At 37.8% G+C, this 23,942-nt stretch overlaps 1 protein-coding gene across 3 annotated transcripts in view; it reads left to right on the top strand.

The window, feature by feature from the left end:
- The window catches only part of ADCYAP1R1 (ADCYAP receptor type I), a 129,942-nt gene extending 106,082 nt beyond the window's left edge, over positions 1-23,860 (top strand). Inside the window, exons 13-16 of one of the 3 annotated variants that reach the window (XM_042889184.1) lie at positions 331-422; positions 19,677-19,806; positions 20,005-20,046; positions 23,590-23,860. In XM_042889184.1, coding sequence (XP_042745118.1) covers positions 331-422; positions 19,677-19,806; positions 20,005-20,046; positions 23,590-23,778 — 453 coding nt within the window. In that variant the 3' untranslated portion in view covers positions 23,779-23,860. Of the gene's footprint in view, positions 1-330; positions 423-19,676; positions 19,807-20,004; positions 20,047-23,576 lie in introns of all 3 variants that reach the window. The other 2 variants (XM_042889183.1, XM_042889185.1) reach the window with 2 other exon arrangements.
- The last annotated feature ends 82 nt before the right edge of the window (positions 23,861-23,942 follow it).

The following is a 23,942-nucleotide window of genomic DNA, read 5'->3' as shown; positions in this document are numbered from 1 at the left end:
ACTGGTGACAACCAAGCCTGAATTGAAAGTTATAACTACAGTTATAACAACGTGAACCTATGAGAAAGAAGATGCTCAGGATGAGGTAAAAAAAAAACCAAAACAATAAAAAAGATATGAAGAAAAACATTAAAACAAACAAACAAACAAAAAAAAAAGACATTGGAGGTCATCTCATTATGGAACAAATTCCAGTGAGAGAGATTCAGATTCCAAGTGGAGAGAAAGTAACACAAGTCAGGAGTTTCAAGAAAGGGCTGACAGAAAGTCTCATCTGAAGCCTGGAAAAGTAAATCATGGTCATCGTAATGTCCTTTCTTTTTCCCCCAGATAAACTTTGTGCTTTTTATTGGCATCATTGTGATACTTGTGCAGAAACTCCAGTCACCTGACATTGGAGGCAATGAATCCAGCATTTATTTGTAAGTACAAATGAAGCAGTAATCAGCTGAGATTTCTAATATACACATAGGAAAAAATAAAAAGTAAAAAAGATATTGGAGTTAACTGTTAAAAGAGTCGCTCAATCTATTTGGTTGATTTAGGATTTTTTTAAATCCAAAGTTCACCAAAGTGCACTTTAACACTGCCTTTAATCCTTTGCAAAAAGCTAAGGGAAGAAAAAAACAAAACAAACAAACAAACAAACAAAAGCATAAATATTGGATTAAGTAATAGCACTTATTATTTACAGATCAGTCAGTCATCTGTAAATTAACATACTGACCAGGCATAAATATTATTACACTCACTGGACAGATTTTAGTGCTTCATATGTTCCATAGGCACAGAGTTGACTGAAAGCAGTGAGATTTGGTGAAAAGATTTCAGGACCTGTAGTCTGAACTCTATTTTAGATCTCTTAAATTTGCTTATGCTCATGTCCATGTTTCTGGTAACACCGAATCTGTTCCAATTAAGCTAAACAATTCCCCACTTAGAACTGGTTAAAAATTAAAAAGAAATCCTGAGAGTTTTCCATTGCAAGTTTTAGAACTGTATTAAAACTTGTTTTAAAGCTCACGTCCTTTTCTTCCGCCCTATTGTAGGATTGAGGTTGGTCATTTGAGGCAGTTTCTGTTCCTACATGGAGTGCTTGCAGCCGTATACAAAATTGTTTTGGATAACTAGTGAGTGGGGCAGCACTTCTGGTGTTTACATGGCTTCTCAGTCTAAACACCACAGACATTTTCCATATAAGTTTTCATGAGCTCGGGCATTTTCCTTAGACATAAGTAATATATTAAATTCACTCCTCAGATGTCTGTTTTCTGAATTAGCACTCAGGAGGAAGCGTAGTGAATATGTTGTCTCCCATACGTAGTTTCCCTGTGGTTTTCATGAAGACATCCCATGTTGTGTGCTGCTGGGAGGTCAAACGCCAGACATTTAATGTAATTATCACCCAAGATATGCAGGGGTAATACTGATTAAGCACTGGAATAGGCTCCCCAGGGAGGTGGTTGAGTCATCATCTCTGAATGTGTTTAAAAGCAGCTTGGATGTGGTGCTCAGGGACACGGTTTAGCAGAAGGCTGTTAGAGTTAGGGTAATGGTTAGGTGGTGGTTGGACTTGATGATCTTTAAGGTCTTTTCCAACCTGAGCAATTCTATGATTCTATGATTAAGACTTGCTGACTGCATGTTTGGTATCTGCTGCACATCATGCACGTATGGAGCAAAGCATGCCGCAAACTCCCGTGATTTGATGAGATGATGAAACATCCTTATCATTCTTGATCAATATGGTGACTGAGTTTTACTGAGATTTTTTTCCTATGTGTATGGTTAGCAACTAAAACCAAGAGAAAAACATCATATTTTCTGTTTCATTCGCTGCCATTATTTTTTCATATTTTTTTGCAACTTTATAAATGGGTGCGTGTAAATCGATCTTGCATTTATGTATGTGTTATGAAGTGGAGTGTTGTTTATCCAAACAGACCCAACAACAAAGGTATCACACAGAAATGCAGTGAATAAGTCTATGCAGATATACGCCAGGCATACGTTTTATTTGTGAATGCATCTCTGGAAAGGGAGGAGAAAAGGACAGGGACAGCTCATAGAATGGTTATGTCACCATATTGAAATCTCTGCAGCATTTTAGACTGTCGTCCATAAATAAACATTTTCCATGTCTTATTTTGCTGTTCCATATTACTGACTGTTTAAAGCTCATTTTATTATCACTGAAATATGCAAAATACAGATCGAATATTTCCAGTCCTTTCCCAGTAGGCTGATAAACCCCAAATGAAATGCATGCTCATGGCTGTTTGTTTGAGCCTTATCTCCTCATGCTGATAGGCTGTTTTACGAATACTGCTTTTCTGTTCAAACCTGCCAAGTGAAATGGGAATGTTTCCCCATTCTCATCTTGAAATCACAGGCATTATTTGCATGGAGAAAAAGGCAAACAAATAGAACTTTGTAGTAAAGTTCTCTTTCCAGCAGTATCTGGCTGAGTGCTAGAGGCTTCAACAGAATCACTATCTTTATAATGAAAAAAATAAGAAAGCACAGTTCAATTTCCCATTCAATTCATCCCATCAAACCAATCTCTTAATCCAGACCGTTATTTCATGGCATATTTAAGTACTTAGTTCACAAGACTGATGAGCTGAGTGCTCAGTCATTTCTGAAGGTGATAGCACAGAAAAACTATAGTAGTAACTGAAATTTGCTCTGGTGTCCATCTTCCACTTGTTGGAACAGCCTTGTAGACAAGGCTTCCATCACCTCAACTGAGCCCAAGCAACCAGGAGAGTGCTTTTCACTGGATCCACCTTCATGCCCAGCTGTGAAGAATTTAAACCTTCCCCTGTCGTTTAATTTACACTGTCAGACCTTGCCCAGGTGGAGGTGAAAGATGCTGAAACAATCCTTTGCTTTTCCTGGCAAGAACAAGAAATTGAAATCGCACACAATGTTTGCAGTGATTATGTGCTCAGCAGAGAAGAACGAGGCACATAACAAAACATTTTGCTGCAGCAGAATCTTTAGATGCTTCGGATTCAAATGATTAGGTTGAAGTTTGACCCCTGGCGCCCCACAAATTGCCTATGAATAATCCATGATCAGATTATGAGCAAATGTGACAGCGGTTAGAAGCCTCCCATGTTGTCTATTATACACCTGTAACTCAGGGACTTTGGCTTTCAAAAGCAAAGAAAGAAAAAGACTAAAACAACACAATAATTTGGTTTTTTACTTTGGAGAAGATTAATTTTCTTCTGATATACATGGCCACATGCTTAGGTTCAGGCCCTCTTAGTGATCGTTTTCTATGAGGAAAATCTGGATCCAGATCCATTTTATAAACGCTGTGGTCATAATTCTGCAAATGACTTAAGCGTGTATTTAACTTTACAAGCCTTAGGGATATGTTTAAATCCAAAGATTAATTATATATTGTTACCACTGTGCACTCCTAATTAAAAATTCCCACTACTGAAGTTAGCTGCAAGCCATGACAGGAACACAACAGAAGATCTCACTACCAGGGAACTCATGCTTAATTAATACAGTGTAGCCATCAGAGATGGCAAGCCTTGCTTTAAAAAATAATAATTTGTGTAATTCTCAGTGCTGTAATGAGCCCTTCATTCCCCTAAAAATTTGGTTTCTCTCTAAAAGCCTTCCTGGTGATTATGATTATTACACGCATTAGCCTTTGCCTTTAGGCTGACAAAAACTTGGAAACGTAGCAAATTCCTAATGATCTTCTGCAGCAGTCAAATGCTCCAGCAATTGTAAACTTCCATTTGATATCAGCTTGTATGTTCGGTCATTCCTGAGCAGTCTCATCCAATCCTCCATCACACGCCTTGTTCCCCTCTGAGCTGCCTGCATGCTGCTGAGCCCATTTCAGACTGAACAGCTCGAAACGCGTCTGACTATGGGAGAACTATCACTCAGTTCTTGTTTTTACTGAATTTTCTTGATATAAACTCCTTGTTATGTTTGAAATGACTGGGGGTTTTGTCAAAAATACGTAAGCAGCTGCAGTAGAACTAATAAAATAGAACTCACCATTACAATTATTTTTTTTTACTTCAAGAATTCCTTTCCTCCAGCCATGAATTCCAAGCAACGTTCATGTTTTCTCCCAGTAGTCAACATAATGTTTCGGGTTTTTTTGCCTTTCAATATTACAACAGACAGCCATAAAAAAGGACATATCTTTGTATCTTGGACCGTGTTCTGGTTTCAGCTAATCTTGTGTCAGTCCTGAATAATTCCACCAAATTAAGCATCAAAACAAGCAACAGGTTTTTGTCTAAGTGAGAAGGTCTGGTATCCTCAGTTGCTTGAGAAGTAAATAGTGACGCTGTTTGTATTTCTTGTTGAATTAAACAACTATCTTCATAGTCCAAGTGGATTTCTGGTCCCATGTGGTAAATGGGCCACAAAGAATTTGAATTTACTATAATTACAATCATGTCATTGTTAATCCTGTAGTACAAGGATCTCAGCTTCATACCTGTATATTCAACCCAGGTAGATTTTACATAGTGTGCTTCCACAGAGGAACACATCCTGAATTTTAGCCATATCCAGTTGCATACTTTGTAAGTATTTTGAAGAAGTAGTAAACTGTTTAGGGACACTGAAAGCTAAATGCATCAGATGTCAATAAATCCAGTGTGCACTCACACTGGAAATACAGGGACTGGAAACACATAGTCACAACCTTACACAATCTAGCTGGCTTAGCACACGGCGTGTCACATCAGCTCTTGTTGTATGCATGGATATTCAGTCCCCGAACCAGGATTTTAGGAAATAGTTAATAAATGATTCTTCATTGTTTTTCCTGTGAGCCAACAGCGTGCAGTACGGTGTGACAGAATCTGCTTTAGAGCATCCTAGTTTCAATCAAATTGTTATAAAGTACATTCACCTCCCTGAAAGCCATATTCCACTAGAAATGCCTACACAGACTTGAATCCAAGAGCAAATGCATACATCCAAATGCACAGCTGCATTGTTGAAACCTTCACCATAGGCAGAAGATCTTCTAATGACATTGGTACCATAAACCCTTGCTGTAATTAAGTAGCTATGCATGATGTAGATGCATGCTGGAATAATCCTTAAGATTAAAAAGGCCCACACATTTCCATCAAGTCTTTGCTTATTTATTCATTTTCAAGTATCAAAGTACATTTGACTGGAAAAAAAAACTTATTTTTTTTTTCTTTCTTCTATTTTTGGTCTTGAATAGTATAACCTGGGAGGGGGAAGCTTGTTTCTGCTTTTGCTTTAACAGATTCTTCATCATAAATTTTGTATCACATGTTGAAAACTCAATGAGAAAGAAAATAAATCCCACATATACCTAGCTAATTCAGGTCTACGTCATTCCTCCAATCAGCATCTTGCTGGAAAGAAAGGAGAAACATGGCATATATCATAGGTAGGTATGATTTTCCCTATGGTGCAACCTAGGGGGTTAGGGCAGGAGAAGCAATGTTGTATCACAAATGTTTTGGTAAACAACACTCCTCTGCAGTTCACCTACAAAGTCACTGGACACTCAATGATTCATTCTGCTACTGCTTTGTCTTGCTGCAAGTGCTCAGACTGCCAGCATTAACAGTTATTGACAGGCTCCTCATGGAAAGCAGTCTCACTTCTGACAAGAAAAGGGCAGGTGGTTGATGAATGGTATACTTGTTAGCAGGGCAATTTAATTTCTTAACGTCAGGTATTATCAGTTGGGTGCTGGGATGCCCACTAACCCAGTACTGAAGAGGTCTCACATCCCTCTGCTAATCCATTTCTACCACAAGAAAATACAATGGGAAACACAAACAGTCATCATTTGGTGTCAGTGCATGATCACCAACAACCTCATTTTCATTCCTAAGGAGTATGAGGAGTGCAGGTCTCTACTACCTGGATTCTTACTACCAACTCGTGATGAATTTATTTAGCATTCTAGAGAAAATGTTCTCCTTCACAACTACTATACTTTTCACTGACGTGTCCTACAAAAAACAATTATGCTGGGGGTTATTTTTTGTGTGTGTCTGTGTGAGGGGGGAAGTTGTCCTTGGCTTTGTTTGTTAGGTTTTTTTAGAGGATGGGAGTGTTCATTTGTGCCAGATCTTTTCAGGTAGGGATGTGGAAAAAAAGCAACTGAATAAAATCCTTGGGAATCTAAGACCATGTAGGCTACAAATCATAACTAGCAAGAGTATAATTGCACAGGAATTTACTTATTTTCAGGTAAAGTAATTGAAAATTCTGCTCTGGTGGCCTACCTACAGATTGACTGTGGTCTCGAGAAGTATAAAGTCAATCAGCACAGAATATATTGTGTATTAATGCTTCTGTATTGCTCCTGTTGAACAGCTGAGGTCTAACGCATAGAAGTGGCTGCTTAAAATCCACCCAGGTGCCTGTGGCAATAGAGGACCTTAAACATTCATCTTCCCAGCCCCAAGGTTTTCTTTTCACTCAGTGTGCATCTTTTCCATTCTTACCATGCTGATGGGATCAGGCCTAAAAGTATGTCCACCTTGAAAGAGGTTTTATTTCATACATCACTCAGCAGAGGGATGTTCCAGAAGAAGTCAGTATTTTTGAAAGGAATTCCATCCATTTCCAGTGATATACAAACATTTTGCTGGAGGTTTGACAGGCTGTCATTCTGAAACCACTGAGCACAAAACTTGTTCCTTGTGGTTACAGGATCACCTGTGATGAACAGAATGTTAAAAATTGCTCTGCTTTTGCTATTTCAAAACCTTACAAGGGGGGCAGAGTGCAAGTCCACATCCATACAGTGGAAGCTGACAATTATTTTCTATTTTGAAATAAGAGTGGAAAAATAGCACAGTTCTGTCTTTAAATACTGTTTGTGCACATTGCTATAAGGTATTTTTACAGATACTTTCATGGTTTCAATGCATATGTGGACAGAGGAAACAATTCTGATACATCAGTTCACAAGTTAGGTGAATATTTTGAAATCTGCTAAAGTTTCTTGCTTACCATTTGTTAATTAGCAACTCAGAATTGCTGTTTCACTCTATCATCATGCTTCTGTAGCAGTCTCAGAAAATGAAGTTCTGTGTCCACAAACTGTGTCCTAAATGAGCAAAACTTTTTTATCCTATCTGTTACAAGAGGTGGCTGAGAAATGAGTGTTTGCATAATTAAAAAAATTCACAACCAGATGGTCCAGAAGGATTAAGATGTGTAGGTCAGTGAGGGAGAGGACACAGTACTACATTTATTTCAACACTGTGGTACCTAAAATATTGTAGCTTAGCAGCCACAGTTGCTGTGGAATGGCACTCAAGATAACTGAATGCTCAGACCAACATTACGTATGTTTTTTGTGCCTTTTGACACGTGTAAATATATGCCCTTATCTACACATATATTATTTAAAATGCCAGATATATATATATCCAAAATAGTTCCAGCATTGCTTTTTATAAGACCACAAATACTTAAGCAATGTGCACAATATAAAACTTCTTACTTACATAAAGTGCAAGACTTCACAGATTGAATCTGTTTAGCTTTAGCTATCTATTTAGATTACTAATTAGCAGAACTAAGGTAGGCTTCCTAAAGAAAATGACGTACAGATCTCAAATGTGTTCCTAAAGTTACTGTACTTCACCAAGGTGATTAATGTAATTCTGATCTGCACTGATAAATTTCAGTTGTCACTGAGGTCAGTGAGAAAAGAGAATGTCCAGCACTTAAGGCAACATGTCTTCATGAATTGCCATCAAAAAGCAATGTGACTTCATAAAATACCATCAATTTGAGTGCAGTTATGTTCTCTATCAGAGTATTTTATTCTCTAGGGATGATATTCTCAGTCATTCTGGAGATTCAGGTCATTTTCCAAAAATTTCCAAGCTGAGTTGAGGTCCCTTCCAGTTCTGTGATTCTGTGACTTAGGAGAATCCAGACAAGACCAAACAAGGCTCTTTTCCCTCTCCCTTCTGCACTGTTCGTAGCTTTGATAGTTGTTTTGAAGGCATTGTGAGGCTGGAAGGGAGAAACTTGGATTTTTTCTTGTTCCAGATTTGCACCTTTGTTTCTTGGAATTGGCTATTTAGTATAAAGGTGAAGGGGAGAATGGAAGCAAGTGGCCGTGCCATGGCTGTTACAAGACTGCAGAGAATGGGGAATAATTCTGACATCTCTGATCCTGAACGTGCTTTCAATTTATGTCAAAGCTTGATGAACAACAGCATCCATGGTTTTCCATTCACTCTTTGCTACCATACACAAAAGGAGTTTGAATTTCCCTCAATGTCTCTGCTTCTCCTTACCATTGATTTCTCGTGTCACTTTAGCAACTAACATGCTTCATATTCTTTGATTTATGGTTTGTGGACATATCCTTGCCAGGACGTAGTCCCTTAGTGCCTGAGATATGGAAGGGACAAGAAGAATGGTGCAGGCAGTGAAGAGGGGTTTTTTTTGTTTTATTTTGTTTTAATCTGAAAGAGTGAACTTCTCACGAGGCTTCTGTGAGTGATGTTGTTCATAATAGTAATTATGTGGTGGTAACTGGGTTACTGGTTAATTGTACAGAAGAAATTCTTGCCATAGAGAGTATAAGCACTCAAAGTCTTAAAGAAATTGGTTTAAGAAAATGTATTTTACCTATGACTGGGCCAATACAAGGTTGTACATATGTCTTAGATACTAGTCTTACTATTTGAGGTGCTGTGCACCAGTGTCATTACATTCCAAACTGTAATTCATCTTACACATGAGATTGTTTAGGTAATCAAAAGTCTGCAAGGCCAGGCCTTTTCAACCAAGGTTTTGTTTTCTTTTTTCATTAAGGATAGTTAAGGAGGTAGGCTGAAACTTGGATTATTTCCCATAGGAATAGTCGATGGTGAGCAAGGCATGTGAGGCACTACAATGTCACTGAAGCTACAGAGTACAAATTACATAAACTCAGTGTAGTCACCCTAATGCTGAGCTCTGCCAACTGACCAGGCTAAGATCTGTCTGTAATGCTTGAATGTCCACTTCTGTCAGTTTGAGACAGAAACCCAATTTGAGACAGAAAGAAATGCATTGCAGATTTTACTTGTTTCCTTGGTTTAAAGACAACAAGGCATAAGCTAATCACATTCCAGATATTTAGTGGCTGGATGTGGCATGCAGTCATAATTTAAAAATGCAAACCTAAATTCAAGACAGATTATTTAAGTATCTTGTTTGGTGTGGTACATTCCTCTCAATAAACATGCTATTCTACTGATGTTAGTGCATGTCCATCCAAATTGTTCCATCATGCATGACATTAGACTAGGTTCCAGAGCCAGTGAGTTTGTGGAAATATGGTCTGCAGAATTAAAATAGAAGAAGGATCAGAGCTTGTAACTTTGAAGTTACAGATTATTTAAAGTCTATTTTTGATGAAAATATTCTATCCTTTAGTACCAAGATTCTTCTATAGAGCACACTTAAACATTAAGCTTTCTCTCTTCACTTTCTGAGCTCTGTGCATACCAATTACTTTTCCATCCCTGTATGACCACCTATAGGTGTTAGCAAAGTCAAGAATGAGCAGGGTAGAGTAGATTTTTGGCACTCTTTGACCACTACATTTCATCTTCAAGATTCAGTTCTGGGCAAAAGTCAGAATTATTGACCAAGAAGTTTGAGTTTCAATTCCTTATTGTTTAACATCTCTTTTCAACTGCATCTCTGGTCTGCAGTCAGTAATCCAGCCTCATTGTCTGGAGAGGTGACAGTGGTTTCCTCACAGACGTACCATTTCCATGTCATTTTTTTTGGTTGTAATTGCCATACTGGCTTTCAGTTACAATGACTGTATCTACTTTCGGTGGAACTTTTTCCTCCACATTTTCTATACGTATGGGAGTTTTGAAATCCATTGAACGATCTTCTGAGAATTCCTGCATGTCTCAGTTTTCATCTTGAAGCTCATTGTCTTTGAAGGTACATAGAACCAAAAAGCAAAAATCTTCTTTATGTTACTCCAAATCACTGGGGAAAAAAAAGAAAAATCTACTGAGCTGTTTAAGACACCCTACTCAGAACAGAAAAGAAAAAGGAAACTGACTTCCCTGATGTTAAACAAATGGAAGATCCCTCAAAGAGCAAGAGACCAAGAAGCCAGGTTAAAAAAAAATAATAAAAATGTACATCCATTATGGTCAACTGATTTCAACTGATTTATCTGGACAGAGTGTGAAGGAGATGTAATACTTTGCCTTCTTTATCCAAACTTGTTTCCAGACAGTTCCCATGAGTCAGAAGATGATCCTAGAATATCTCAGATTCCTTAGAGATGTCAAGAGTTAGTTTTTCAGTTCAATGGTTTTAGCAATAAGTAGATTCAAATGTAAATAGATCTTCAAAACATGACTGGACTTGGACTTTTGGACTTGTTTTCAATTGTAGAGCTTGATTCAGAGCAGTCAATAGAAATCTACCCAGTTCATTATGAAAGCCACTGATTACAACTCCTTGTGTTACAGACAAGATGTTTAAATTAGGCCTGACAAATGGGGCTTTATGGTCTGTTTCTCACCATGGACTGCAAATTGAGCACAGGATGACAAAGTTAGGTGCAGATATCTATAATGTAAGCTTCGAAAGTTAGATGAGATGAGACAGCGTTACAGAAAAGCACCAGTGCTATTCATTCTGTGTCTGGATGAGGGTGGTGGATGAGTCCACTTGCATGCTGTGTCTCTGCTGCAAGGTGGAATTGCACAGCCTTTGTTTTCTGCCCACATCCAATCTGTAAATTCAGGATTTCTCTAAAGGTAGTTTTTGTGTTTTGGACTCGCTGCAAAAATTCCTTAGCTATCAAGTAGCAATTGAAAAAAAAATTCAAGAAAATATTAAGCGTGAATATTAGATGGCAGGGTTGCTTTTTTTTTGTTTTGTTTTGTTTTTCTATTTTCTCTACCATACAAAATTTCTACTTTAATTTTATACTGCATTTTGAGTACTTTATTTCACTGATTCGTTTCTGCATTCCTTTCCCACTGCTACACCTTGTGTTTTTTTCTTTTTCAATGCCCAAGGTGCTAATCCTATCTGTAGTGAGGTTATGTAGAAGTATTTGAGGGCAGGGTGCAGAAAGGTTTTTAGTGAGACTCAGTTTTAATTTCTGTGTTTATTCTATTTTCCCAAGGGCTTTACCTTCAGCATATTCAGAGAAAAGCCACAAACTGCCATTCCCCGTGTGTTATTAATGACCTAAACCCAGAACCCTGATTTTTCATTATGTAGCAACAAAGCCTTGGTTTAAATGAACAATTGTTCCTCTGAATCAGCATTCTCATGTTAGCTCTCTTAAGCACCCCTGAGAAACCTGCAAAGCCTTGACTGAATTGCAGCAGCCTCAAATTTGTATACGGTCTCATCTCCATTAACAGCAGCAGGGTGTTCAGTCTGACAAGATGGTCTTCAGCCACATCATGCATCACTCATTTCATCCTGGGAATGTTTAACATTTTCTTTCCCCTTCCACCCTAGCACCCTCCCTCTTCCTCCCAGATGCAGCTGCAGTCCATGCACAGGACACATGCGGTGAGACTCAGCTTGTTTGCCTTTAGCTGTCTAAAGTCTCGTATTTAATCTAAGCAGTCTAGTTGTTGTCTATGGTCAAACTGGGAGACCAGGGCACCTCCATAAGACAATGCATCCTGTATGTCTTAGACACCTCTGTTGCATAGGTCAACCTGACCTCTGGAACTGCTCAATTCTTTCTGTGATTGAGTGAGATAAAGGAGATGGTTCAAATCCTTCTTAGTCACATGTAGTTAGATGTGACCAGTTCCATTATGTCTATGCCTACAGAGATCTGAGAATCCTGCCCTAATTTGTCTAATGTTTTGATTTCCGTAGTCTCATGTATATTAATTTTTCTCTTATTTTGCTAATTTTTTTCTCCTTTCTGTTTCCTGACTCCTCTGTCTCTTCCCTCTTTTTTCCCTTTCTTTCCATCAGTGTTTCAACTTTGCTTAAAAATAAAGAAATAATAGAACAATTAAAAGTGGGGGGGAAAAAAAGAGGAAAACTTCTGTCAGTTCTGCATTCTAAAGATTTTGGGTGACTTTTTAATCTCAGTCGATGTGGAGATGATTCAAAACGAGTTAGATAAGAATTAGAAAGCAATACTAACAGCCTGCTAAAATACTAGTGCTTTCCTTATTAGGTAGTTTTCCATTATGAGCCCACATGTGAATTTAACCTCACTGGCAGTAGAGTAGTAGTTGTTTACAGAATCAAGTCTTATTTTTTGGTAATTGCATCAGAAAAACAAATGCTGTCAAGGTAGTTATACTCACTGTGATGAAAACCAAACCTTGCCGTGTAAAACAGGGCATAATAAAGGAACAGGTCTTAATCAATGGAGATTTTTTTGTTCCAGATTACCTCTGCAACTTAAGAATGTCATTGAAGAAAACATTTCACTACAGCACCCCATGACTGAGATTTTGAGAAGTGATTGTTGATTTCAGGCAGTTCCTTTTCAAGTTATGTACTGTAAAATACCTCCATGAGCTTTAGCTCTCAGCACATGCTGAGAAGCTCTCAGGTGGTCACAGTTGTTTTGATAAAACGTGTTTCAGATGAGGTGATCCAAAAATGAGACAAAAGACCATCATTGCTTTTGAAAGTCTCCACCATAGTGAAGAGAAACTTTCTCTGAAACTGTCATCCTGACTTTCAATCAGTCTTAAATATCAATTAATGCACAGCTTGGTAAAAGATAGCAGAACTGCAGAACTTTATCACACATGTGACTCTGTAGAAGGAACAGTCTTTTTTGTATTTACTTTTTCAACTTTATCCAATAAAAGAGATTCTTTCAGCAGATTGAAACACAATTATTTTTTTCTGTCTGCTGAATCTTTGTGTTCCACAATACTGTACTTTTTTTTTCCACCTCTTAAGCTATGATATCTAATAATAATGTCAGTTGTTGATTACCCCAAAGGAAAAGCAAAACCAAATCCAAAATTCTCCATTAAATGGAAATTACTTAGAAGTGTTGACAGTGGACCGAAGCTTAAATTGTTTTCAATTTGTTCTATTTCACGGTTCAACTTATAAAGTGCTTTTTCCATCTATGTCTGTGTGAACACAAATCTTAGAGCATGCATATTAGCAGAGCAGCAAAAACAGAGTTTGGTTTATCTGAATAAAGACAGATGCTTGCCTTGTAGGCAGAGTATCTGTTATAATCAATGGAGATTTAGTCAGGGCAGTTAGTGGACCTTGTCCATCCCATCCTAAAGTGAACATCCAGAATAGGGCAGACATATCCTGACCAACAAGTGTGTACTTCTCTCTTGGCTACATGTGATGATTCTCCCTTTGATGATTCTCCATGGAACAAGAATGTCGAGCTCACCTAGACATCCAACCTTCCTTGAGGTGAATTCCACCAAAGCAACCATAGATTGAGAACAAAACAAGCAAGAAAAATGCCCCTGTAAATGTCAATAACAAATTCCTATTTTCAATTGTCATGGTTTTCGGTCTGTCTTAACAGCTGGGAAATATCTTTCCCTCACATCCTTCACAGTGTTTTCCCATGTTGTTCCAAGATTACCCTTCTTAGCAGCTGAGTCAGATTAGCTTCTATCTGGCTAATTTTAAATGTAAACATTCCATACTCCATAGTAGCCTTTTCTAGGGCGCAGCATGCTAGGATCATAGTCCTGGTCCATACTGTGTGAGCCTGCTGCTTTTATCACCCCAACTCTCTTAGTGTGTGAGACAAAAATAAGAGGTACCTCTGAATCAGCAGTGAGACAGTTTGCATCCTGAGCTCATATGTCAAGAAAGCTGGGCAAAGAGGTGCTGTGATGCCCTCAGCTAAGTGTCTTAAAAAGAGATTCATACCACCATGAGTACCTATGCGTGAAAATGAAGAGCAGCTGATCTAACTTCACCTTAGATTAGTTTCCATCCTACAAGTTTATGTTATATTTTAATGTCCTCCACAAGCGTGCAGTCAACTTTCATTTAATATATTGTTCTGTTACCCTCTGTACACTACCGGACTGCAAAGGCCGTGTGTATTTTGGACATGTAACACTGCCCGCCTGCCTCCAGGTTGTTCCATCTTTGATTTGTCTGCAAGTCAGCGCATCTCAGTTGCCAGTGCATTTTATTTTCACATTGATTTGTTTCTTTTTCGCTTCGTCAAGCAGCTGGTTTGTGCTGTAATTCCATCCTGTCGTGTCCGCTTTCCATCTTTGTGATTTGTCTCATGAAATATGTTGAAAGTGACCTACCTTGGCCTGTTCACAATATGCTGAAAAAAATGCTAATCTTGTCATATTTAGCAGCTGCGTTCAGAAATGCTACTGTAAGCCTAAGAGGGCTAACCAGCACTCTTGCAAGATGTCAGAACTATCAACCATTACCCTGTAAGTGTACTCAATCCTGTGACATTACTGTGTTTGTATGACGCATGTTGCAAGTAAATGATTTGATATGAGCAGAGTGGTAGTAACTGGAGAGCAAGCACTCCTTTGGTTCTTGTTGCATGTAGAATTTTTTGTTACACTGTGCTTTTGCTGATGCACCATGATCAAGGATTTTAAGGCTTTTTTTTTATTATTTTTATTTTTATTTTATTTTTTCAATTTTGTGATGATCTCTGATGCTTCTTATGGATAGTGCCTGTATAGAAACTATTAATAGTTGCTCTTTATTATACAGGAAAATGTTGATCTCTGGTCATACTGAGAGGAAATGTTTCACCCAAAGTTTTCTAGACAACGTGGGTAGAGCAGGATTGATTGAATCAGACTCTCACCTGGAAAACAGCTTATTTTTGTGGAATGGAGTGAGGCTTTGACAGTATACACCCAGAAATGAAGATAAACTATGGTTAACTGAATATTAACTTAATACACTAACTTGATATGCAGTGTCTAGTCAGAGGTCATTGCAGAGATTTGCCTAAGGAGGGTAAGGCAGCCATAAAAGTGAAAAAATGCATTAGTTTGGAGGCAAGAATTAATCACTTTCTCATTGTGCATCTTACTCTCTGTTACTTGTACCAGAAGCCCACAGGACTCATTTAGATGAGATGGGTACCTTCCAGAAATCTCTTACATTGTGTGCTTTGCGATGGATGTCCTCCTGAATTCTACTGCAGGCTTATGAATGCAGAGCAGCAACTCAGGGATCTCCTGCTGCAGTGATCCACAAGGACAGCATTTCGCTGAAGAACAGAATTTGCTGACGTCATTAAGGAAAAAGATATATTTGATAACTTGTAGCTGCTTAATTTTATTAGTCTAGCCACTAACAAAGCCCATTCTAAGCATGAAAGTGGGCATTTGCTGTTTATGATTTTCCACCTCCTCAGGATAGTTAAGAAATCGATCAGTGAAGATGCTGAAAAGATTCGGTCAACGATCTGATAGTGTGCGAAAGCAAAGAAAAGAAGTAAGGACTAATAGACAAGCAGTCAGCAAGTGCATTTTCTTCAGGGAGAGAAGCTTGAATCTAACAGAAGCAGTGCTAAAAATAGGAGGTACATTCAGGAGGAGATACTTTTAAGTATAAATTTCATCACTTAATCTGCATCACGATGCAATTTTAAGCTTCATGTTGGGCCTTTGCAGGGCAACAAACTTAATGTGAAGAAGGACTGAAAACTCTCTGAGGTGGAATTCTCTACCTGATGAACAGCAGGAGGAGTTCAGCCTATACAGAAGGCCATAAAAAACTCTCTGCCCTTCTCATAAACACAATTAAATCATCTTTTTCATACCCCAAAATGAAAATTTCCATAACCCTCCACTACTTCTCAAGCCCTTGGGCTGAAGATGTGATTTATGCATGGAAGAATTAAGTCACAATCAATATGTTTAGATGTTTCCTCAGATATTAAAAAGTCAGGTAGATGTAATTAAGCTTCCAGATGGGACACATATCTGTCAGGGAGGATCCTAAAGTTCTTGAAAGTCACTTTAACCGATCTTATCATGCTTTAGATAAAGTAGATACTCTGGTTTATTAAACAGGAGATCTCCTAAGCATAATACAAACAATAGCATCCTGTATCTTCATGTTTTGTTCTTTATCTTTCTATTTGAAACACTCTTACTAGAAATTTTGTATGTATTCATCACCAAGTTAGCACCAAAGTTATAGACCTCTTCTAATTTAAACATTACAAGTCAACATATCACAATTTATGTCACAAACTCAGTATAGATCCCCTTTGTAGTGAGTGGAGAAGCATAGGGTGGGATATTTTAAGACCTTCCTTAGGGAGATAATTCATCCATACAGATAGGTGCCTGTTCCTCTTTACTGACAGTAAGGGGAAAGCAAGTGTAGAATTAATTTACCTAAAAATATTAAATAACTTTAATAGATATATTCTGATAAATAGAGGCATTCAATATATATCAGTGGAATTTATAGCAGGAGTTGATACTTAAAAGAGACATCTATAACAGACAAGAACTATGCCTTGGAAGTGCATTATTCCTCTGCATAGGCCTTAAAAACATTACATTAATAATTTAAACACAGAGATCAATTTTGTGTGCATCCAAACCTTTCTGTCACAAACCTTGTACAACATGACCACCACAAGCCTTCATTTCACCACTCCAAAAGCTTATGTTTGGCCAAATTAATTCCACTGAAGGCATAGCGCTTAAACCAGACAGTTCTTACTTCCCAAATAGCATAAGTACATAGTCCTTCTTCAGAGGCTATGGTTTTAAAGATATTTTACTTCTTTTGACAGTCTGTGACTGACTCAATGTTTTGAACTCAAAATTAGCCCAATGGAAGCGCCTCCAGTCCCAGTAGAAGTGGCACAAGACACAGATTCAGTGTGATGGGAATATCTGGAGAGTTTGCTCTAAGCTGTACTTTTCTCCATCTCAGTGATGGAAACAAGACTAAAACCACAGATCTCCTCACACAATCACTTCTGGAGCTACAGGTCCCCCTGGTGTAGAAGACTCGTATTTTCTCATAGCTGCCTTCATTCATGCTAGATAGCATCCTACATATCCAAACCAGATTTTCTTACAGTTGTATCTACAGCTGTGAATTTGAGATATACATTTGTTGTGTCACATTCATAGAAGCTGGAAGAAGCTATTCAGACTCATTGGTGCCTGTTTCCTATTGTGCAGTGTCTCAAAGTATTTGTTTTGTTCATCTGAGGCATAGTTACTGCATTCATATGGATCTCAGTAACAGTAATTACTACATTCATTTAGATCATAACATCATAACTAAGTCTTCTAAAATAGGGCTTTAAAATGTGGAGTAGGAACAATCTACAACACTTAGTAGAAATCACTGGCAATTCTAGTCTACAATCCAATATGAAATGAGTTCTCACTTGCAATTTCCAGTTCATTCCTAGTTGTGTCCTATGTAACATCCATAGACTCTTCCGCAGTCCCCTGAAAAAGTGTGGACTTGTAATGGCAGACTAAATGCATGGGTCCTCCAGAGACAGGTCAAAGTTAGATGACCTTTCTATTTTCTCTTTCTTTTACTATAAAGATACCTTTTTGTACCATTGCCTGTGACTTTCTGGACTAATGTTCTATTGGAATGTACTTTTCATACTATTGGAGAGAGTCTAATTCGTAAGATGCTCTTTAGGATGGATGAAAAAATAGAGCGCCTACCTCAACAAAAATTGCAATATACCTTTTTTTTTAATTATTATTTTCTTTAATAAGTAACTATGAAACATTCCTCAGCCTACTGGAGTGTAAACAAAGCTTTTTCCACACCTCTGGAGAACACAACTCTTCCAAACGTTTCCCTTTAAACCCCGATAAATGATTATTGTCCTCACTTTCGGGTCTATCCCCCAGGCTCCTTCCTTGTCTGAAAGAATACAGGAAGAGGATGCCAATCAGGAGGATCCCATCCTCCTGTTGCACTCCTGAGAATTTTGTTGTATCTTTAACATCCTCATTTCACCATTGTTTGTAAATTTACTCATCTCACAGCGGTTGCTTTAATTCTGTTTTCTTTCTAATGCTCTTAGAAAAACACAGTTCAGCAGCAGCAGCAGCACAGCCTCCAGTAACATCTCAGTTTTTTCTTGTTATTAAAGTCTTCTTTTCCTTTTGATGAACCACAGAATCACAGAATGATGGATCTTAATCATCTGCAAATTTCAGGTTGTGCTACTTCTTACATTTTATGTATTTTCTTCATGACTTCTGTGATGCTGTTGAAGACAACATCGGAAACAAGTTGATGATGACATTGTATTTCAAGATCCTACAAACTAATTCTGTGACTAATCTGATAGAATTAATGCCATAAAACTGACTATGGAAAGAGCTTTCCTCTGCATCTTTCCCAAAATGAGCCCCCTATGGCTGCAGAGAGATAAGCCTTACTAACTCACAATAATGTTGTGATGTTTGAATCGAAGCATCATTTATCCTTTTATTGTTGTAATTAATTCTGAACTGAAAGTGTAATAGACTTTGAAAAAGAATGCTTATTTATTCAGTTTACTACCTCCATTCTATTTCTTTGTGTTCCATTACTACTTTAAGATGCTGTTATATTCTTTACATTCTTTATGGAGATGGCATTCTATAATCTTTTTCACAGTGTTAGCATTCCTTTTCATTAATCTGATTGCACGTTCATGGAGTGTGAGGTCTGGAAGAGACCTTGAAAGGTTTTTCAGCCTGTTGCTCTGGTTTACTCCTGTGTAACGTATTTCAGAGGGCAACAAAGATGGAGACTCTGTATGTCAACTCACTTCAATGCTTTCTTTTTTCTCTTGTTAAAAAGCTTTTGGCCAACATCTAATGTGATAATGTGTGAGAACTGTGCTCTCCTGTTTATGGGGTCTTTCACCCAGACTTGACATTTGGTCTGCATCTGACTGAGGCATCATTAGTGTTTAGTGCCATCTTGGTGCAAGGTCTGCAATACGCTTTTTGTCATCAGTGCCCAAAATATGACTGAGGGACACTGGCAATGAACTGATGTCCCATTTCTAGTATTGGGTATAACAGGAGACGTTATCAGAATTCTTGGAGATATTCTCTTCATAAGAAAAGTGCATGATTTTTAGGATATTTTAAAGCATGTAATGTTCCAATTAAAATCAGTCAGCAGTATACTCCGTGCATGTAAGCAAATGGAATATTTGAATTTGAAAATAGTGTGGAGCACTTCTGAGGGTCTTTCTGGCTTCTTAGATTTCCTTGTCCTCCATAAAGCTCCTTAACTACCTTGAAGAAAATCAATACTATTTTTCCCCCAGACAAACCCTCCAATGGAATTATGCAATTTCGTGAGTGGTTTATTATTGTTTTGTGGTAGTAGTTTGAATCCTGTACCAAGATTAATTTCTTCATGAAGAAAGAAATCCCTGCTTACAATAATACAAATCAAAATAACAGTACAGAGTATAACACATTACTAATTTACTGTAATTGTACCAGTACGAGGAAGTGGGAACAAACTACAGTGTGTGTGAAATCACTATTAGGGAACAAATGGGAATGCTGAATATTTGTTTGTGTAATTATATGGCGTATTTATTTCCCGAAAGGGAAGCGATGAAATAGTTTCTGTGTTTTCTGCTTTAATTAAAGCTCAAGCTGTTCGTTACAAGGCTGCATTAAAGTTCTTTCACTCTATTGTAACAGGAGATTGGCTCGCTCTACACTACTGCTTATCCCCTTGTTTGGAATTCACTACACGGTGTTTGCTTTTTCTCCGGAAAATGTCAGTAAGCGGGAGAGACTAGTGTTTGAATTGGGACTGGGATCTTTCCAGGTGATTATACAGTGAATTCTGCTTTTGTTAAAAAAGATCTGTCTGTTCATTACTCTGGCTTTGGATGCATAGTTCTCAGACTGCCTGTTTATTCACTTATATGTATGCTTCGTTTTGTTTGTTTATTGAACTCCAGCTGTTATCCAGTATTTCCTGAAGGGTTTGAATTAGTTTTTCTTTTCTCTCCCATTTACCTAGGGTTTTGTTGTTGCTGTTCTCTATTGTTTCTTGAACGGGGAGGTAAGACTTTTAATATTTAACCTCCGTCATCCCACCATCTCTATTTCCATCCCCATCCCATTTCCTTGTGGGACTAACTGTTGTTCTAATCCTTTCTTGTAAATCACCATCTACATATTCTTTCATATCTTAGTATGAATTTCACAGTGCCTCGGCAAAAGAAGGAGGATGCATGATGTCTTTATCAAACCAAAGCATTGGCCTTGCCAGGCTCAGATTAATGCTTCCTAATGGAGGCAATTATTTTGTTAAGTGACTTGTTTCCCAGGAGTCCTGCAGTCAACAGAAACGCCTTCAAAGAGAAACTCAGATCTTAGCTGCGCTGACTCTCTCTGCAGATGCTTGTGTCTTCTGTTTAACTACACAAATATCCATAAATGAGGAGGTTCCTAACTTAGTCATCTTACTTAAATGGTTAATGCTAAGAGAAATTAATCCTGGCCAATCTGACCATGCTAATAATCCACTTAGACCTCTTCTCACAAAAAAAAAATGAAGATTGAGCACTTAGTGTCACCTGACAAACTCTTTTATCACATCTACAAGTGAAGGTTAATGTAGTTTTTGTATACAGTCTTTCTTTATTGACCAGCTTCACGAAGTGATCAGTTTGCCCGTACTGAAAGGAAGTATTTGTCCCTGAAACCAAAAGTCTAATGCTGTTTTTCCTTGTTCTGCTATTCACAAGAGATACTTCTTATATAATCATAGAATATCCTGTCTTGGAAGGGACACACAAGGATCATCCAGTCCATTGTGTGGCTCCCCACAGAACTACATGAAAAATAAACCATATGTTTGAGAGTATTGTCCAAACACTTCTTGAACTCCATCAGGCTTGGTGCTATTTAGAAAATGAGATCACTATTATTTTTAGTAATGAAGTAGTGATGAAGGCTTAGGAAACCTTAAAGTTCTAGAATGGCATTCAGGAGCGCTTAAGTGTAGAAGTATTCAACAAGTAACTTTGGGGTAACAGCTGTGTGCTCTCTTTGTAATCTACATAGAGAAAAAACAACTTCTAGAAGACTCTCTGTCTCGTTCCATAGTGGCATTTAAATCAGATTAAACTAATAGTCTTCCAGGGATGTGTGTTTATCTATAAATTGACTAGTTCCTTGCTTAAACTTCTAACATCTGACCATCTAAATTAAAAAAAAAGAAAAAGAAAAAAGATAAATCAACCCCCAGACACTCTATCTTGCCTTCATTCTGTGGAGTTCCACTAGCTGATATTGTCTGTTTTCAGTCTGTAGTACTATAAAGCACTACAGCTGTAGAGGATAACTGGGAGTGCTGCTTGTCATGGCTTCTCACATTACATATTCCCTCCTCATGGTGTTTGCAAGCTGTACTCTGAAAAACTTAAGAAGAATCTGCCATGATGAGTGGAGATATGAAAACCTTTCTTTTTTTTTTTTTTTTTGCATATAACAGGCCAACACTATGTCTTTATCTTCCTATAGGGCCAAAGAGTTAAGTTTAGGACAATATTACATACTATATTGAACTACAGTTTAAAGTATGCTTGTGAAGAGTTCTTCATCTTTGCATTTCTGAAAGCCTGAAACTGTTTCTTGTTGAATCCGTGTTTGTGTGCATGTATTTGTGTATATTTGTGCCAGTTCTAATTAGACCTAATTTCTGATTCACCTGTTCTGATTTGCAAATTGAAATTATCCTGACTTTGTTTATTGAACTAAATGAATGAGGCGAATCTTTTCTCCATTAGTGGAAATAGACTTCCTACTCAATTCTGCCTAAAAGGGAATACGTACTGTTCATCCAATCTTTGTTTCACGGATTCAGATTTATTGTGCAGTCCAGCAGGAACAAAACCACCTTCTGTTTTTCTGTTTAGGAGGACTGGGATCATTTATTCTACCAAATTCATTGCAGTAGATATTCCATATTTATTCTGATACAGTGTGTAATAAGTGGTCTCTAGCTCAGTGGGATTCTAACTTCTTTATCCAAGAGATTCCTTCTTAGATGAAAACAACAATCTTCTCGAGTTCAGCAAACATATGTATAGTTTATCTTTGCTCATGGGCATAGTCAGGAAGACCACGAAAGGACTTGTAGATGTGCACTGTTCGTGGCTCCATGTAGCTCAGAAAGTGTGCTCTGAATCACATGTTCCTACAGTTCCTCTGGTGGCTGCATTCATATTCCATCAGCTGGCAGTACTGGATATCTGTCTCTTCTGCCTAAACCTGTTGTTTCGTGTATTATCTCTCATGAACGCTCAAAGAATACCCAGAAGGTCTGGTCTTAAACTAATCTTGAGATAAGAACATTTCAAAGATTCTGCATGGTGCGTCGATGTTCTTTTAACCTCTGTGGTTTATTCTTTTTTGTTGTTTTGGTTTGGTTTGGAGAAGTGGTACTTAACCAAACTAACCCAGATAGATACTTCCATAATCTATCTAATCTATTCCTATATATACAATAACTACAAACAAAAAAAAAAAAAAAAAAGAAAAAAAAAAGAAAATTAAAAGTACTAGAAAGAGAATATAAGTTTTCCAGTTGGATTTTTCCTCCTTGCAGTTAGTGCCCATACTGTTAAAGCAGTTGTACAGCACATTGGAATGTGCTGATTCATTATAACAACTGTATTAGTCTGCAAAAGTCTAGCAATTTCTGCTAAAGGGAAAAAGAAGTTTTGATACACAAGCTCATTGAAGGCTGGAAAAAAATGTTAGGAGGATATCTCCACATTTGTCAGTTCTTACGTTATTTCCTTCTTAAATATGCTACAGGATACTGTTGGAAATGAGTTACCAAGTGAGTAAATGTTGGCCCAAGCCAGTACAGTCTTTCTTATGTTAAGTCCTTATTGTCTTCTGTACTTATGTACATGTGTTCACCTACAAAGATCAGCAGGAAATCAATGATAACTGAAAAGCAGAAAAATTATCAATCTGTTTATTGATTTTTGTTCTTACTTTTATTAATTTTTTATCTGGACATCTGAACACAAATTACTGTGCATGATTTATGGTGCACATTAAAAAAAACTCCAGGGAAAGGAGTATTTCATAGATGTACACGGACCCAAGAGCTGTTATCTACTTAGAGTTGAGCTGAAAACAGCAGGCAAAGTTTTCAGTAGACATGCATCCATTAACTGCAGGTGAGAGACCTTTCTGGACAGATTATTTGATTACTATCCATCATCTTTGGCTCTTTGTTATGTGCTCGCCGCTGGCCACTGATGAAAATGAGAATTTTTTTCACAAAGCTAACTCAAAAATCATGTTTGGGTTAGTACCAAGCACATCTTCTAAGCACCTATGGGCTGATCCCAAGTTATCTGAAGTCAGAAACTCAGAACCCAGGGTGCTTTCCCCACATCATGCCTGGCACTCTTTCAGACATGCAGAAATCGCTGTAGGTTTCTCTGAAGTAAGGAGTTTAATAATAGCCTTCAAAATTGCTCTTTTTTTTTCTTTTTTTTTTCTGAACTTGATAACTTGTCAGCATGTCCTCGAGCGGCTAAGTACATAAAAAATGACCTTTTGAAGTTTCTCCCTAAAGGTGCAATCAGAAATAAAGAGAAAATGGAGGAGCTGGAAAGTCAACCGGTATTTTGCTGTGGATTTCAAACATCGTCATCCTTCTCTAGCGAGCAGCGGAGTGAACGGGGGGACACAACTCTCCATTCTGAGCAAGAGCAGCTCTCAGATTCGGATGTCCAGCATAAATGCGGAGAATCTAGCGACATGAGCAGCTAAGGAAAACAAATCAATCAACAAGCAAACCAAAAACCATCACTTTAAAAAGAAAACAAAACAAAAAAAAAAAAACAACATCATTTTGGTGGTGGTGTAGGCTTCCTTCCCTTCCCTTCCCTTCCCTTCCCTTCCCTTCCCTTCCCTTCCCTTCCCTTC

This window comes from Lagopus leucura, unplaced genomic scaffold (assembly GCF_019238085.1).
Source record: "Lagopus leucura isolate 7727_CA_CO unplaced genomic scaffold, USGS_WTPT01 Super-Scaffold_100157, whole genome shotgun sequence".
Classification (NCBI taxonomy): domain Eukaryota; kingdom Metazoa; phylum Chordata; class Aves; order Galliformes; family Phasianidae; genus Lagopus; species Lagopus leucura.
Note: the sequence above shows the minus strand (reverse complement) of the source record. Positions and strands in the feature narration are given on the sequence as shown.